The sequence below is a fragment of the Petaurus breviceps genome, unplaced genomic scaffold (assembly GCF_028583685.1).
Source record: "Petaurus breviceps papuanus isolate PSGF00001 unplaced genomic scaffold, PetGlider_PUasm1.0 454, whole genome shotgun sequence".
NCBI classification, from domain to species: Eukaryota; Metazoa; Chordata; class Mammalia; order Diprotodontia; family Petauridae; genus Petaurus; species Petaurus breviceps.
Window position 1 is genome coordinate 2,486,315 of NW_027186342.1, and position 17,929 is coordinate 2,504,243.

Genomic DNA, 17,929 nt, shown 5'->3' on the forward strand with positions numbered 1-17,929 from the left:
TCTCTCTCTCTCTCTCTCTCTCTCTCTCTCTCTCTCTCTCTCTCTCTCTCTCTCTCTCTCTCTCTCTCTCTCTCTCTCTCTCTCTCCTGAACCTAGGAAAGAATCTGTTTGAAGAGAATTAAGGATATAGATATACTTATACAGGAAAAGGATCCTTTAGAAAGTTGGGGATGACTTTGAGGAAAGAAGAGATGAGAACTCTGGATTCTAGCCAAACTACTTCCCCACCCCCACCCCCTACCCCCACCGTTTGATCTCTGAATCAAAGAATGTGAGTTGATTTGGGGTATGTTGTGTTCGAAGGAAGCCATCAAGTCCAAGTAGAAGTAACAGCGACCTTCCCCAGTCCTACTGGACAGTAAGGGCCAATGTTTCCTGGAAATTGGCTGTGTCTTCTGTCTGTTTAAGGCTGTGAGTCCATCTGACCCACTTTCCTAAAAGAAATGTCTAAGCAGTAAATGGCTGGGCATTGCCTCTTTATCTATTAGCATATCTATTTGGCAAGATATTGGATAGTGTGTGGGGAAAGGGGAATCGAGAGATACAAAAACTTTTCGAAGACTCCTCTTCAAGTCATTGCCTTCAGCTCCCCCAGTTCAGCCTGGAGCCCCTAGGTCACTTCTGAGGCCTCAAAGACATGGATTCCCTGTCAAGGAGTAGAGTAGGCAGGGAAAATGGGGGCAGATGAACCCCCTTTTCCCAGGGAGATAGGGACAGAAAAGCCAGGAAAAGGAAGCTCCATTAATTATTCTATTTTTTTTTTGCATTCTATATACCTCTTAATGAGGAAAAGATATAAAACTAGATTTCTCCTGAACACATACATATAATTCAGATTCACACATACTGATATATATATATATACATATCTGTATATATGGTGTATCTGTGTATATATATGTATATATTGCACTGTTTACATCTTATAGATGCTCTTCGTGTATATGTATGTAAATGTATTCTAAAATATATTCATATATTTAATATGATGCATATACACTTTTTTTTTCCACCATATTACAAAGGAATCTAATTTTGAAACTCCTCAGAAACCAAATGGAACTGGAAAGGAAAATAAATGAAAGTCTTTCCTTTCACGGTCTGAGCTTGCCTGTCTGTCTCCTCTTCTTGCCCAGGAATCCCGCTTCACTTTTGGGGATTGGGGGATCACCCCTTGGCATTTGGATGGATCCCTGGGAAGGAAGTGGGGGCAGGGAGGAATTCTGGAAAGTGAACAGAGGCCCGCCTCAGCCTGGGGGGAAGCGAGGGGCTCTCCTGGCCTGGGAGTTTTGCTAGCTGACTCTGGTAGTTCTCTCAGTCCTATTACTAGTTCCTTTGGCTGTGAAATTGGGTTGAGAACTGGGCAGAAGATGGACAGCCACCAGTGCCTCGAGAGTACAGACCCTGTGGGCTTTTTCTGGCAGAGGGCCCCAGTCCCGAGCTGCAGCTAGAATGAGATTTTCCCAGATGGACCGAAATGCTCAAACGACTTGCTTGGTTTCTGGCCTTGGGGTTCCCCATTTCGCTGGTTCTTCTCGAGGGGCCAGGGAGGGGGTGGCTATGGGGGTGAACTGTGGGAGTGTCTTCCCCTGGATCCCTAGAAATTGAACAGAAGTTCCAGGGCCCAGGCGAGGGCCAAGTTTAGCCTCCTGAGTTGGTGGCTCTCTGGCCCTGGTTCGGGAGGTATTATCTAAGATGGTGATTATTATTTATTCGCTTCGCTCGAAGGGAGTCTTGCGAAAGAACAGCGTGAAGAGGAGGAAAAAAAATTATCTCTCTCGTCTGCGGATATTAAGATGGATTTTTATTTCTTAAAGGACCCTCCCCGCCGAGAGCGCATAAGCGTAAACTTAATATATGCTCCTCAGCCCAACTCCAGAAATCGCAATAAAAGTTAAAACCTCCCCTACTGGTTTTTTTTAATTATGATATGGGAAAGAGGAGCCAGGATTTATAGAGCTGAACTCTCGGCGTATGTGTTTGAGACTTGCTGGGGGAAGGAGAGAGAAAGGAAGAGGGAGAGGCTTGGTCAGAGAGACACACAGCCAGCCACAGTGGGCTCGCTTTTGCTCCGACCCTTCCTATCTAAATTGGTGTTTCCCCTCTGGCCTCTTGTGGGCCCCGACTCTGGTACCCTCGCCTCGCTTCTATCTCCTGGGATTAACAGACGATCTCTGGAACAGGTGAAAACCACAGTGCAGGCTATAATAGGGAGGGGGAGATGAGGGGAAGAATGGGAGTGAAGGAGAAATTAGGGTTGGGGTCTTTGTGTGTGTGTGGGTTTTTTTTTTTTTTGGTGGGTGAGAGATTCGGGTCCTTAGAAGGATTGCCCAGGGGTTAGGGAGAACCGTAGAGGCCGATAGTGGAGCAGAAGCTGAAGGGGAGGAGAGCAAAGGACCACTGGTACACAAGTGGTCTAAGGAGAAGGTGAGCACAGCTTTGCTTTTGGATTCAGGTAAGGGTCCCCTCTATGAGACGGGTAGAGGAGCCGACTTTCCTATTTGTCTAAGACTCTTGAACTTTCAGTGGATTTAATGTTGTGGAAAATCAGGGGGTAAAGAGTCATATGTAGAACTATTTGTGCTTGCGCATTTATATGTGTATTATATTATATATATATATTTATATTTATATGTGCTTTGCTTATTTAATATGTGATATATAGCACAGCATATGCTCTATACTTCTCCCCCTTGTGAACGCTGGCTGAAAATCTTGTGCTCTGATGACTGGATAATTTCCAGGAGGTTCCACTGATATGGACCAATGGCCAGTGAATGGAAAATAAATAAAAGTTAGGGTTTTCTTTCTTCCTTTTTTAAAGGGCCAGGTTTTTTTTTTTCCTAGTTGGAGCTACCTGGACAGGGTCCAGAGCAGGTCGCCCGCGGGAGGGCCCAGAGAGGAGCGGGAGGGAGGGGGGGGGGGAGGGAGGGAGGCTGCGGCTTGCTGGGGGCTTCTCCTCTCCCCGGCGGCGGGCGGGGAGGGGAGCCGCCTCTGGAGGAGCCGACCCGGCAGCTGCGGCCGCCGCAGGGAGACAGACCAGCAGGTAAAGAAGGCTCTTCCTAGGGGCAAAATGGGCCCATGGAAGGGGAACCATGGCGTCCAGGTCCTTGGCATGGGAGGCCACAGAAAAGAAGAAAAGGTAGGGAAATGTGCCTGCGGCGTCTTAAGGCCCCGTGTAATGTTGAACCTGTATTTGATTTTTATACACACACTGATGAGTGTGTGTGTGTGTGTGTGTGTGTGTGTGTGTCTGGGTGCTTAATGTCTCTGTTGATGTAAGGTCTACCACCGACACAGTCATCGCTGTCGGCTTTAACTTGCTTTGCAAAATCTCCGGAATGCAAGATGAAATTTCTTTTATTCTTTTTCACTGTTCAGGATTGAGCCTAAATATAAGAAGTTTGAGGGCTTCTTTTTTTTTTCCTTCTTCCTTTCCGTGGTGATCGTAGGTCCTCTGTTGATCTTGGGGCTCCTGTGTCGCCTGGAGATTTCGGGCTTGCAGGCAGGCTTCCATCCAGGGGAGGGGGTGGGGTAGGTGTAGGCGGGGAGGGAGGGGGAGAGAACAGCAGCTCAGGCTCCTTAATTGTACTTCGGGTTGGTTGTATTGTCTCTTCTCTCGCCACCTCGACTTCCTAGTCTAGAATCCAAAGTCACTGCAAAATCCTTTGCAACACAAACACGACACAAAGAGGCAGGTAACACAACTCAATATGAGGGTTGTAGAGTAGGCGGGGGTGGCCAAATGCCTCCAGCCTTGGGGCCAGCTCCCCAGTCCTTTCCGTCTGTTTCTGGTCCCCTAGCCCATGCTTTGCTTCGTTCCATGGAAAACAGGCCCTATGCTGGGGACCTTGGAACAAGTTCTTCAGAATATTAGGCTCCTGGGCCGGCTGGGAAATGTCTGTTGATTGTAAGGCAACCCATTCTGTTTGCTGTGTGTGTATGTGTGTGTGTGTGTGATATGTTGTGTTTGTGTATGTTTGATAGTACTGGTGTGCATTTTCCTCCGTTTTCTCTTTGGAGACCGGGATTCTTGTATTGATGTACCTATTGGTACTGACCTGAAGAGGACAAACCAGCGTCCTGCATGCAGCCAGGACGCCTGGGTTCCCTCCTTACTCAGCCCTGCTGCTCCAGACTCAGTTTCTTCTTCACATCCAGGCTTTAGAACAAGCCTTTACTCCCGAAACAAAGAGGGAGAAAGGAGAGAGCAAGGGGCGAAAAGTGGAGAGGGAACATGAAAGGGGGTGGGAGAAAGGTAGGGGGAAAGAACGTACCCGAATACGTTAAATGGACCTACATCTGGAGCAGACGAAAATGAAGGCAGATGGGCCGAAGACAGGAAGGGAGAGAGAGGGCTGGGTAGTGGGTGGGAGGGGAGCTCCGGGCGGAGTGAGGGAGACGGGTTGAGGGCGCCCGCCGCTAGGGAGAGGAGGCGGGCAGGGAGGGGCCGATGGGACTGACGGTAGAGAAAAGTCTATTTTAGTTTTAATCCGAACTTGACGGTGTGAATTGAACTGGAGTGAATCCAAAGCACGAGAGAAGTGAGGGAGCATAACCGTGTTGGAGGGGAACAACTACCCTCTTGCCTGTCTGTCTGTCTGTCCCCCAGCGCTGGCGTGGTCGCAGCTGCCCAGGCCGGCGTGGGTGGGGGAGTGGTAAGGAATCGTCAAGTCTCCTCCTTCTCCAAGACCTCCAGCGATCTGGGGGTGTGCATCATATGGCTGGAGAGGAATTATTGAGGGAGAGAGACCCCTAGGTAGAAGAGGCCGGGGAACAAAAATTTAAAACAAAAACTGGTGGATGTTTTCCCCTCCTTGCATGGGGATTTTCCGTGGCCTCGGATTCATCCAGCTTTATGCAGTGTCTGTCCTCTCCAGATCTCACTCAGAGCGAAACTGAAAGGAAGGGGGGGGGGGGCGCGCAGAATCTTGCAGGAAATTCGAATAACTAGGCACAAGCCAGGAAAAATAATCTAGTCTTTTCAAACAATCCTCTCCCTTTCTTTCTCTGTGCTCCCCTGGCTCCTGAAGGCTAGCTTGTTTCTGAGGAAGAAGCTGTCTTATCTCCCTGGCCTTACACTCCACCCCAAAACTCGGGACCTCAGAGGTTGGGGGCGGGCAGCAAAATCAATGGGAACTTGCTGGAAAAAAGAGGCATCATTGGGGAGGCTGTGTGAGACAAAACTTGGACTCAGTAGGTGTACACCCAACCCCTCTTTCCAGTCCTCGAAGAGATATCTCTTAGTAGAGACTTTAAGAAGCTAAATATACCATTTTAAAACTGAGGTGTGTGTGTGGGGGGGTGGGAGTCAGCATCCTCCACTTAGTTTGAATCGGAGGAGGAAGTGCCCAATTAAAACCCCCAAAGAAGGAGGCGAAAATCCCCTCTCAGTTTCATGGAGGATTTAGCTCCTGAAGAAATCCGGAGGCCAGAAGAAAAGTCAGGGGACTTGGACTGTCATGGAATAATTAGAGGAGTCAGGAGATCGGAAGACAGCTGTATGAAGTTGAAAAGGGATAGGGGGTGACTAGAGAGGCAAGAGGGAAGAAGGAAACGACAATGTATAGAAACAATTTATATTTCAGGGAGACACTCCTCTCTTTACAGTACCCCCCCCCCCAATAGAGAAGAAATCTTCAGAATATTCTTCCTTGCGAAAAACCCTGTTGAAAGAGTACCAGTAAGTCTGAGGCTGAGAGCTGAGGTAGACTCACTTAAGGCTGATAGGGATGCAGGAGTGGGTGGGAATGGGGTTTGGGGAAGGTGGTGTTGAATTTTCTCCTTTTCTCTATATTTTTCACTAATAGAAAGTGTGTTAGACCCTAGTTAGACTCCCCAGACTTCCAAGAGGGGTGTATTTTATTCACTTGCTCCCCACTCTTCAATTTGGTTTGCAGCAGCCGCTCAGACAAGAGCAGGGCACCCCTCGGCCTGAGCAGAGAGGAAGCCCCCTATCCGCCGTTCCCTCCTTTGTGTCCTTCCATCCGGATGGAATTATACGCCTTGCATCCGGGGAGGGGGCCGGGCTGGGCGGCCAACAAGCCAGGTCCCTGCCGGCTGCGGGGCTGGACATGCCTGTCTGCACAATGGCATTTCTCCTCCGAGCAGCTCTTCCGCTACTCTAGCCCATCCTTGTTTCCTCCTCCTTTTTTCTTCTCCAGGCTCGGCTCTTCCCTTTTTCTCTTTCCTTTCTTTCTTCCTCTCATTCTCTTTCCCCCTTTCCTCTCTTCCTTCTTCCTATATTTTCTTCCTTCCTTTCCTCTTCTCTTTTCCTCCCTCTTTATTCCCGCCTATGTCTCTGAGTCTGTTCCCCAGGCCGCCCCCCTCTCTGTGGCTGCTTCCCAGTTCCCCCATTGTAAAGGACATTTTCATATCCCATTGCTGTCACCATTCTCGGGACAGAGCCTGGGCTGTCGACCTGCTCCCCACCGAGGCTGGGGACAATCGCCAGGGCGAAGTTATTGGATAGCATGGAATTTTGAGGAAGCCGCTGCCTAAGGGACCAGGATCTGGTCTTTTCCTTGAACTAGCCGGTGGATATTTTTGATTGACAGTTAAACACCACACTCCATCAAGGCCAAAGGGATATTTATATTTCTTACAGAGATTTTTCCGATTCTCTTCTCCCCCCCTTACCCCCCCCCCCCCCCCCCCCCCCCAACGCCACTCTCCTACCGAGATTCATTTCTATCCACCTCACTAGAAGGGAAAGGGAACCAGAGCCGAGAGATCGCTGCTCGGACTGAGGGACTCGGCCGTATAGCTTGTGTGAGAGCTCACTCTATCCCCCATGCGTCGAAAATCAAGCCCCGATCCACCGAAATTGAGAACTCCTCCGAACTGGGGGGGACGTTGGAGGAAAGAGGAAGAGTAGCAGAGAGTGGGCCTACAGACCTGGGGTTCCTTCTAAGGTCTTCTCTTCCCTTCTTTCTTTGTCCCTGCTAACTTTCTTGCCCCCCCCATACTCTCTCTCCCCCCCCTTCTTCTCTCTCCTCTCCTCCTCCTTCCCTCCTCCTCTCCTCTTCTCTGTCTTTCTCCTTCCCTCTCCTTCCCTCTCTCTCTTTTCCTCCCTTTCCTTTCCCCCATCTTCCTCCCTCTCCTGGACACATTTACCCCTGTCATTCCCAACATAGAGGGGTCAACAAAAAAGAAAACCATCCCCTCCCCTGTTTGGTCTTATCCTGGGGGAGACGGAGGAGAGACAGGGTGGGATGTTACTCTGATTTGGGAATCCCACTTTCTCCGTTGCTGTTCAGAGACTCGTCAAACTCAATCTCTTTTGCTCCCCTCCCCCCCCTACAATAGATCCTGGGTCTCCTCCACCGTGACCCTGAAATGTTACCCTCCTTTCTCTCCTAAATCGTTCTATATCATTTTCTCTGCTCCAGACCCTATTTGCTCTTGGGGGCACCGCTCCAACCCCAGACTCCCTTCCCCCTTCCTCCACCCCTGGTTCCCCACACATCGAATTTTTTATGCTTGTCTAGAGCTCCTCTTACCTATTTCTCTCGACAGGCAGACTGACAGAAAGACAGACACACCGACAGACACACAGAAGTAGCATGCAGAAGGGTCATGAGGTAGTGGAGATGAGCATCTAGTTCAAATCATAAGAGAAAAGGGAATGGGGAAAATCAACTTCTCCATTGGATGTAAATAAAGTTGCCTACCTTTCCCACGCAACCATATTACCCCCTCTCCTGGACTTCTGTTTATACCCCTTGAAGAAATTGCCTTCTCCCAACACCGCATTGCCTTTTTCTCGTTCCAAAAACAGCCTACACTTTTATTTAATGAAAGACACATTTATGAACAATCAAATGATCCTCATAAAAATTTTATTGACGGACGTAAAAACAAGCTACTTGCCGCCGACCAAGGGCTCTCTCCTTCGTGTATCTCTCTGTCTTCCTGCATGCAGACAGACAGAGTGACTTTTCTTGGGGAGGGGGGAAGAGGGAGGTTGGGGAGAAAGAAAACAGAACAGAAATGCTGGATTAGGCGAATGCACTCAAGTTATGTAGGCTTCTCCTCCACTTCTTGAAGCTGGGAAAGAAAGATAGACACAGACAATAAATTAAAAATAGACTTCTATTTATCTATGGCAAAGGCAAAGGATTTCCGAGGCTACACAATCAAGGTAGATATAGCTGGATACATAGTTTCTACCCCCCTCCAATGCTGTACCCCCTTCTCTCTCCTTTCTGTCAGAGTTTTTGGGGTGTGCAGCTCGGGCTAGGGAAAGACCCCCTTACTTCCTGTCCCATCTCATTGGGTTTCCTCACTCCCCCCTGCATTGATGATAACATTGAAATAGACACAGATGCATATGCTATTTTAAAAAACATGTTTAAAACACTGCGTTAAGAACTGACAATCGCCTGATCTCTGCTCGCACACAGACTGCGGGAGCATTGGAACCGACAGAGATAGATTACGTCAAGAAATAGTTCCTCAATCTTACCTCTCCCATCTCCTCCCCCTTCAGGGCACCCCTATTCCCCGCCTGAGGCGGGGAAGGGACTAGGATGAACTGACTCGGGGAAGGTGGTGAAATTTTTTCACCTAGTTAAAAATTATGGGGGGATAGGGCGTCTTAAGGGGTGGCCTTGAAGAAGTGGTGGGGGATCTCTAACCAGATGGGAGCTATCCTGAAGAAGAGAATGAGGTTGGGGGAAGCCCTTTATTTACAGAGGTTCCCCCCCCCTCAGTAAAACGCAGGTCCAGGGGATCAGCTGAGGGCGGGGGGTGGTAGTAGAGGGGGGGAAAGCAGGGGAAAAAAGCCCCTGCGCATTGATCCGCGCCGTATTTTTGGGTAAATACGATCACGTGGGGGTCGAAGAGCCAATAGGATGCGGGGAAAAGGCTGGAAAAATAATTACCTGCCTTGATTGTTCTGTGAGCAGATAAAAAGTACATATACAGTTCATACAATAATCTTATGTATGTAAAACCCTCTAACGATGTCGGCGACGGGACCCATCAGTAACTATTACGTGGACTCCCTGATCAGCCACGAGAATGAAGATCTCCTAGCGTCCAGGTTCCCTGCCACTGGGGCTCACCCCGCAGCCGCCAGACCCACCGGCTTGGTCCCGGACTGTAGCGATTTTCCGTCCTGTAGCTTTGCCCCCAAGCCGGCAGTGTTCACCACGTCCTGGGCTCCGGTCCACTCCCAGTCGTCTGTCGTCTACCACCCCTACACCCACCAGCCCCACCTTGGAGCGGACACGCGGTATATGCGGACTTGGCTGGAGCCCCTGTCCGGGGCCGTCTCCTTCCCCAGCTTTCCAGCTGGGGGCCGCCACTACGCCCTCAAACCCGACGCCTACCCGGGCCGCCGGGCGGACTGTGGCCCGGGGGACGGGCGGAGTTACCCAGACTACATGTATGGCTCTCCCGGGGAGCTTCGGGACCGGACCCCGCAGGCTCTCCCCTCCCCGGAGTCGGACGCGCTGGCCAGCAGCAAGCACAAAGAGGAGAAGACAGAGCTGGACCCGAGTAAGTTGGGAGGAATTTTCCTTTACAACCGGCACAGGAGGGGAGGGGGTGGGTAGGAGAGAGCCAGATTACAACCTCTGGGAGTGAGGTGGGGGGGGGGGGAGGAGAGGACTCAATAAAAGCAAATTACCTTGGGGGGCTTTCAAGGACCGGAATGTCTGGGGAAATGTGGGGAGACAGACCAGGGTGAGTGTAGGAGAGTGGAGCAGGGGCAACTCCTCACTTGCTTTGGCTTTCATGAAAGTCCTTCTCTGACCACCACTTCCTTCCCACCCCAAGCTTTTTGGCTCTTTCTTCACTTTCCAAGAAACAGAGGTCGGGCCAAAGATTGGGACAAGGGCAAGGTTCCTTTTCTAGTTTGAGGTAGGGAGGTGAAGAAGTAAGGAGGATGGTGTAAGGTGAGAGGAAAACCCCCAAGGGAAAAAAAAATCAAAGTCCTCTCCCACCCCAATCACTCCTGGGCTCCCTTCTCCACATGAGGTTCATAAAAACAAAAAATTGTATTCACTTCCTTACCACCACCAAGGGAAGCAGAGATAAGAGATCTGAAATGGGATGGGGGGGTGGGGAAGTTGGAGGTGTCAGGGTAGCAAGAGTTGTGAAACAGGAGATAGAAGGAGCAGGGGTCTATACCACCTTAGCCTTGAAGAAGTGTGGGCTGAGGGAAAACTGAGAGGGACAGAAACTAGGAGATTCGCTGATTGGAAAGCATCTCCTTGTGTTAGTGAAATGACTACCCCTCCTCAAGGATAGTTTGGCTATTGGAAGCACAGAATGAGACAGGAGGACAAACTGGGTTTGGGGTTGGAGAGGGACAGGCAAGAAAAACAGGGCCAAAGTGGGGAGAATGAATGAGTTCAGTGACTAAGGAAGCAGCAGTAAGGCTATCCAAATTGTCCCTGGGGTAGGAGCAGCATGTGGGAAGGTATAGGAAGGAGGCAGCAGGACTCTTCCTACAGACTCACAGAGGGTTAGTGATGGCTCCAACCTAGGGCCTAATTATAGCTCTCTGAAACGTTTCCCCTTGTACCTCCCCCAGTCACTTCAATAAACCTGAAACTGGAGGCAAGCCTTTCTGGGGTCAGAAAAGAGGAGATGGGGAAGATGTTGAAACTAAAATTGAGGAAGATAGTAAAACTGCGCTGTGTCTTTCCCCTCCTCAGCCAGGGTTGGGAAGAGCTATGGTACTCTCCAGGAATGTTCCTGAGTTCTGTCTCCCTAGCATCATCCTGAGAATTCGCCTCAGCAGGGTTCAGATCGGAGCCAGAGCAGGGAACTGGGAGAGAGGAGAAGAGCTGGGAATTGGCTGGGGTTAAGGCTCGGACTGAGGCTGGAGCTGAGACTGGTAGCCCTACTAGGCTAAGGACTACTCAGGGTCAGGAAAACAGAGCTGCTGAAATTTCAGGACTTGGTTGAGGGCTGAGAGGATGGGAGGGGGGAGGAGGGGACATGGGGAGGAGAGAGACCTCGCTATAAAAATAAAAAACAAGAGAGAAGCGTTTATGGGCCTATGAAATGGTTGGGAATTTGGACTTTTTATGAGGATTTCTCGAATTACTCCTTCTGGAGCTGGAGGGGGGGGGGGAGGACTATGGGCTTTGATAGCTTGGGATTTCCTATAGCTTTAGGTTCGAGATCTTAGAAGGAAGGATATGACTAGAGGAAACAGAGAGCAGCCCCCCAAAAATAGTAACAAAAACGTGCTCAAATTCAGGTTCAATTATATATGCATGTCTGTACATATATCCATGTATGTACATATATGTGTGTACACACATATAAATATATCTGTATGTATGTATTTATTATTATTATTATAGGGCCTGCAGCCTTTTGGTCTGAGACTAGGGTTGGGGCTCAGGACATGGAGATGGGGTGGGGGTGGAGGGAAGTGAGCTGGAAGAAGCCCCTGACCCTGCTCTGTGCCTGGCTCCCCTAGGTAACCCAGTGGCAAATTGGATCCACGCTCGCTCTACAAGGAAGAAGCGATGTCCCTACACCAAATACCAGACACTGGAACTGGAGAAGGAGTTTCTGTTCAATATGTATTTAACCAGGGACCGTCGGTACGAGGTGGCCCGGGTCCTCAACCTCACCGAGCGCCAGGTCAAAATCTGGTTTCAAAACCGGAGGATGAAGATGAAAAAGATGAACAAGGAGAAAACCGACAAGGAGCAATCCTAAGAGCCAGCGACCCAGCGGCAGCTGAAGACAGCGGCACCGCCACCAACAAAACAACAACAACAACAACAAAACACACACACACAAAATACCCCAACCGGGGCGGGAATGAGATCGAGAGAGCAAGCAATCAAGGAAGGGAGAGAGCGAGCGAGGGAGCGAGCAAAAAAAAAAAAAAAAAAAAAAAGCGAACCACCTTTAAAAAACAAAACAAAAAAAAAACCAGAAAGAAAGAAAAATGTTGTGATTTGGGGAAATTTCAGTGTTGAAAATTTGGTGTTTAGAGTTAGTTCGCCCCAGCGACGAGGTGGCGGGGAGGAGGGGAACCGAGTTCTCTCCTCCAGCTCAAAACGGCATAGCTCACACACACAAACACACACATACACACACACACCAAACATGTGATTTTTCTTCCTCCTTTCTTCAGAGAAGTCAGTACTTGAATCTCTATATCTCTATTATTATTATTATTATTAATATTATTATTGTTATTATTATTTTAGTATTTTATTTGGTTCCTGTCCCTCCCCCCCCGGTCTGAGGTGGCCTGCCTGCCAATTTTGGAAAAAAACCAAAAAAAAAAAAAAACAAAAAAGAAAGAAAGAAAAAGGAAAGGAAAGGAAGAAAAGACACAAAAGAAAAAAGAAAGAAAGAAAAAGAGAGGCCACGCAGTCAGTGGCCCCGCAGCACCAGCGGCTTGAGCTTGAGCTGCAGCCGAAACCAAGCAGGGCTCCTTCTCTCTCTTTCTCCTTTCCTTCCTCCCTCTTTCCCTTCCTCCCCCCTTCCATGGAGTCAGGGTTAGGGCCCGAGCCAGAGCCCGAGCCAAGGCCCCGAGCTAGCTCGATGGCCGCCTAGACGGCTTTGGGGGGCTTGTACATATTCGTGGGTTCCCTTCTAGTCACACAAAAGTCCTGTATTGTCGTTCTGTTTGTTATGGTAGAACAGCTCTGTGTTAATATATCGAAGTCACTTAAAAAACAAGACATCCAAACGCATCCAGACCTCTTTATTTCTTCTTCCTCTGATCCCCGCTTTGGAATTCGTAGGCAAACCTTCTACTCATTTTTTTGTTGGTGGGGGAGGGGGCAGAGCGAAGGGAAGATGAAAATGGAGGGGGAAAAGACAGTCTGACTGGGAAGAGCAAGTGACTAGTTTTGTTAGAATGGGGGGAGGAGGGAGCAGGCAGGAAGACCAAGAAGGAGGCCAGTCTCCTCTACTACTTCAAGCCCGCTTTGGCTGGGGCACGGGGGTGGGCGTGGGGTGGGGGTGGGGAGACATGCCGTAGAATGTTTGCCCTTGGCGTAATGAATTGTAATAATTTATGACTACATGAGATCGGAGGGGGGTGATAGGTGAAGATGAAAGTTGGGTGCTGGGAGAAATCCCAACCTGGATCCTTGCCTAGGAAAGCGCCGGCGCTTCGAGGAATAGTTGAACGAAAAGCAGGAAAGGAAGAGGAGAAGAGAAGGGATGGGGACAATTTCAGGCTCAGTCCTTGGGTAAGGGGGTGGTGAGAAAGGATTTGAGGAAATTGGGTGACGGCAAGGAGAGAGGGAAAGGCAGGCCGAGGTAGAGAAGGAGAGGGTAGAGGAAAAAGATGGTGAGGAACAGAGTGAGGTGCAGGCAGAAGTGTGTTTCATTTTGATTTTCTTCCATATGTACCATTCTAATTTTATAATGCCTTTTTTTTAACGCTGTGAATTTCACTTTGCACTATTGTTCCTGAAAGGGTTGGGTTCCAGGAGGTGGTGGGAAGCTGCCTAGTATGAAATCCTCTGGGATGGGGAGTGGGGGGAGAGCATGTATTGAAGTGTCCAGGGTCAAAAAGGTCTATTTATAGGAGTTTTCATCATGGCAGGTGAACTCAGAGTATCTATCTGCAGAGAACCCCAAAAATCGAATTTGTAACTGCCAGAGAACGTGTTCTGGGGGCACCTTACTAACTGCTAGGAGTTCCTTTCCCCAAAAGAAAAGAATTTTCATCCAGCTAATCAGAAGCAGTTCCAAGCAGGCAGGGACAAGCCATGGTCCCCAGATCAGCTCCCCTTTTCTTGGAAATCCCCCAATCTGGAAACTATTAAAATCAGCTTTCATGAAATACGGCCCTTTAATATCTCAAGCTGTCCCATTCTGATGAGAGTGGTGGTAGTGGTGGAGTTGCCTTGATGTGTCCCTAGGCCATGAAAATTAATATAATCTGGGAGCTCCCCCCAAAATCTAATCACTTTAAAAAGAGGCAGAGATAACTTTGGGCACCAGTAGCTTCTCCATATCCTACCCCACCTCCAATAAACTCTAGTCAAGGCAGGATGAGGAATGTTAAGAGTCATGAAGGTTTTAATGCACAAAGTTTGAGGAGTAAAATCTGACCCCACAGATTTATCGTTCATAATGGAGCTTCTCCACTCCACCCTCAAACAGCTTAGCTTTCCAAATTTCTGAAGCCTTTTTCCCCCCTTGACCCTGTGAAGGGTCCTTTACTCCCCTGTTCTCTCTCCTTTCTCCACCCCAGCTGTACCATCACCACCTTGTCCAATTTCCCTGCCCTTATTCTTCGGTTAGGATCCAGTTTCATCCTTTTTCCTACTACAAAACTTCATTTGAAGAAAGACTGGTCCTTGATCTCCATCTTTCCTTCCTTTTCCCCCCACCCCACTACCGAAGGCCCAGAAGAGATGCTTGTTCCCCTACAATCCCTCCTACAAAGTAACCACTAATCTTGGCGCATTTCCCTCATTCCCCAGGGCCCACTCCAACCCCTGAACTGCATTTCTACATACACCCCCCCCCCTTCTTTGCATCTTCCACCTCAGTGTGTCTCCAGTCTGGAGCCCGCTTCCCTGCTCCCTCGAGAAGAGAGAGGAGGGAAGAAAGAGAGTCAGGGGTAACAGGAGATAGTAGCTATCTCCTGCAAGACCCGGTTTCGAACTCAGTTGTGCTGTGTCCCATTATAACACTCCCCCTAGTACTTCCTGGGACTTCTAATTTCAATTCTGCGATTTGATTTACTGTAATTTATGGGTTTTTAAAATCATCTGTGGGAGGTAAAGGAAGGGAAGGGCGAGTGGGGGGTTGCAAACTCCCTTCTTCTCTAACCTTTCCCCCCTCCCACATCTTCCCCTTTTCCTTTGTATGGCTAACAAAACCCTAAAGGTTGTTCGACTTCGGGAAGCAACTGATAGGTACATTTCCGCAGCTCCAAAATGCCACTTTTATGACGCTGTTTGTCTCCCTGCACTGGGTCCTGAATAGGACTGAACAAAACAGCATCGCTGAGCTGGCTAGACGTCTGGGCTTAATTGTTTTATGGTTTAAATAAGGTGGACGCTCTTTCCTTTGAAATCGGATTATAGGAGTGTTTTGTCTACGGGCCACAGAGAACAGGACCTCACTGGCTGGAAGTAATGGGGGGATGATGGGGTAGATTAAAAACAAGGGGGGGGACACCACAGAGGATTCAATGTCCCACCTTAGAGCCAAGTCTTTGGAGGAATGGGACATGAAAAGGGACAGAGAAGAGGTTAAGAAACGGGATGTGGAGGAGGATGTTCGAGTGTGCATGTGGTTGCCTGAAATGGGAGATGGCTTAAAAAAAACCAACCTAAATTCACACTGAACCAAGCTCAGAAGGAAAGGTTTGGAGGGGCAGAAGTAGAAAATAACAAACATTGGAATTTTATTAGAGATATTTATTTTAAGTCCTTAGAAAACGGATATTGAGAGATCCAGAAGCTTTATTTCCGACCCAGTTCCCCCAATTTTCTCACACTATTCTTGAGACTGCTTACCTCTAACCTTTCTACACTATTTCTAACCTGAACATAGTCCAAAGGCCCCGCTGTTTCTTTTTTCATTCCCGCCCCCACCACTGCGTGCATTGATGCAATTGAACGCTAGGTGGCGCTGTTGCTCAATGTTAGAATCCACTTCGCCGGGTTTGTCTGCCCTTTGCTAGATACACTTTAGAACTGTTGTGGGGGCTTGCGGGGAAAGGAGGGGGGGGGGGGGAGCGGAATCAATCTTACCACTACCACACAAATCTAAACAAATATGTATAAATTCTCTCACCTATGATTTGTAAATTAATATCTAATGCAAGCTGGAGAGCGAGGGCCCTCGGCCTGTCAGGGAGCCCTCGCAGCTCTTTCTCTGAGGGAAAATAATCTGTTTCCACCATGAGATAAGAAATAAAATAGACTGCATAATTAAAACACAAACCCAGGATGACCCGGACAAATAGACATAAATTCGTGGTACCAAAGGCTGGGGAGGAGGGGGTGGAGGGAGACGGAGGATGGGAGAGAAACGCATGGAGAGGAGTGACATCCAAATATTTCCTTTATTACTAGCCTAGGATATCCATAGGATCAAACTAAACGCTCTCTGTATTTTAAAGAAAAGAAATCACAAAAACCACACAGTCCATTAGAACCTGGTGCCGGCCCACGATGCTCGAGGCCACACACATGCACACACGCGCTCGCGCGCGCGCGCACACACACACACACACACACACACACACACACACACACACACCCTTCTGCTAGCGGGAACCTTCTCCCTCACTATCCACCCTCGGGGGATCCAGTCGCATTCCAAGACACAAAGCCAGAGAAGAATGCGTTTATAGCGGTGATTTCTCTGGACCATAAAATGTCGAGAAAGATATTCTCGACGCACCCCCCCCCCAAAAAAAAAAAAAGATAAGGCAAAGAGTCTGAGAGCTGATTAGGTTGGCCTGGCCTCCTATGGGGCAGGAAGGTAAAGTATTTATGACATTTCCCTGAAACATTGTCGTGTCCCCCCCCAAGTCCCCTGAAAACCGTGGAATTCCAGAAATGTATCATTTTGGGGAACCTGCGCTAAGAGATCTCTAGAGGGAGAGTACCCACCTATGATGCACCCCTCCTCCACATAGTCTTTCCTCCTCACCCTAACAACTTCAGCGATCACACTTTTTGATTATCTTCCCTTTCTTCTACCACCCCAAGGCTGGGGATGGGTGTGGAGAGCTCAGGAATTCAATAAACTCCCTCAAAACAGGCACCTTCCAGAATATTTCCTCTCTGCCTTTCTCCCTCCTCACATGTGCTCTTTTCATTGCTGGGGTATTCGTGTTGGGTGAGAGATAGAAATATCAGCTCTGATAGGGATCAGGCTTAATCAGTTTAGTTTTGAGTATGGTGGAGAGGGGGTCCCAGAAAATACCTGGAGTGCGTTTCTGATGGATATTTTCCCGTAGGATGGTACAGTTTTGTTTTTGGTTTGGTTTTTTTTTCTCCAGAGAAAAGCTCTTTTCTAAGTCCTTCCTTTCAAGTCCACAGAATTTCACATTTTCGGGGTTTTGCTGACACCATATTCCCTGAAGAACATTACGAATCTGGGAGTTCCGAGGTTATTTCTCAGTTGTCTTTTCCTATCAATTGGGTGCTTCCCATCCCTTTCTTCATTCTGAGATCCTGCGTTTGGGAAGTGGGCAAAAAAAAAAAAAGACAAGATTCCCAATGCTTTCCCATATAATCCTAAAATCTAGATGGAGTGGAAAAAGAAAAACAAATTTCTTTGAATTTAAAAGGTGGTTCTCTGTATTGTTGTAAGGTGGGTAGATATATTTATGTATATGTGTGCATATATAACATAGGCACATACATAAACAGCAAGAATGTTCATATAGAGTCTGTATTATGTATGCATGTTGCTTGTTCATATGCAGAACTGTATAGTGTATGCATATGCCATGAACAGAAAAAGAATATGGTATATTGTGTGACTATATAGAGAATATAGAGAGATGCCTGTTTTGTGAAATTCATATAGGCTGTACAATGCGTATTTATACATGTATAACGAATATTGTGTGTCTCTATCATAGTTTTATATTAACTTCACATGCAAAGGTGGAAAACTGAAGAAAGCCCGTTCTTCCTCTGTGCTTGACTTTCTATACACAAAGACCACAAGTATGTTTCTTTCTGATTCTCTGTGTATAGCTATCGCTCCATGCAGATATCTCTCTAGCCAAATGCTAAGTGGATTGCAGATCACTTTTCAATGGAATTAACTTGAATTTGTTTTGAGCTACAGGGGAAGTAGAAAGAATCCCCTAGAGAAAATATTGGTAAATATAGAGAGAGGCTCTGTTAACAGTCCTCCATTCCACATCCAAGGTTGTATGGACAGGTCTGGAATGGTGAAGGGAAGAAGAAGAAGAAGAAGAAGAAGAAGAAGAAGAAGAAGAAGAAGA

The 17,929-nt window shown here is 48.2% G+C and overlaps 1 protein-coding gene and 1 long non-coding RNA gene across 2 annotated transcripts in view; both read left to right on the forward strand.

Moving 5' to 3' along the window:
- The first annotated feature begins 2,962 nt into the window (after positions 1-2,962).
- Positions 2,963-17,929, forward strand: part of LOC138171669 (uncharacterized) — a 201,875-nt gene continuing 186,908 nt past the window's right edge. Inside the window, exon 1 of the long non-coding RNA XR_011170937.1 lies at positions 2,963-3,142. This is a non-coding gene — a long non-coding RNA (uncharacterized lncRNA). The remainder of the gene's footprint in view (positions 3,143-17,929) is intronic.
- Positions 8,909-12,668, forward strand: HOXC9 (homeobox C9). Its single transcript, XM_069101267.1, has 2 exons — positions 8,909-9,504; positions 11,444-12,668. Exons 1-2 carry the CDS (start codon positions 8,967-8,969, stop codon positions 11,686-11,688), a joined length of 783 nt encoding a protein of 260 aa, XP_068957368.1. The 5' UTR covers positions 8,909-8,966; the 3' UTR covers positions 11,689-12,668.

Coding starts and splice junctions, on each gene's coding strand:
- HOXC9 (XM_069101267.1), top strand. CDS start 8,967: ATGTCGGCGACGGGACCCATCAGTAACTATTACGTGGACTCCCTGATC. Junction 9,505..11,443: donor GAAGACAGAGCTGGACCCGA/GTAAGTTGGGAG, acceptor TGGCTCCCCTAG/GTAACCCAGTGGCAAATTGG.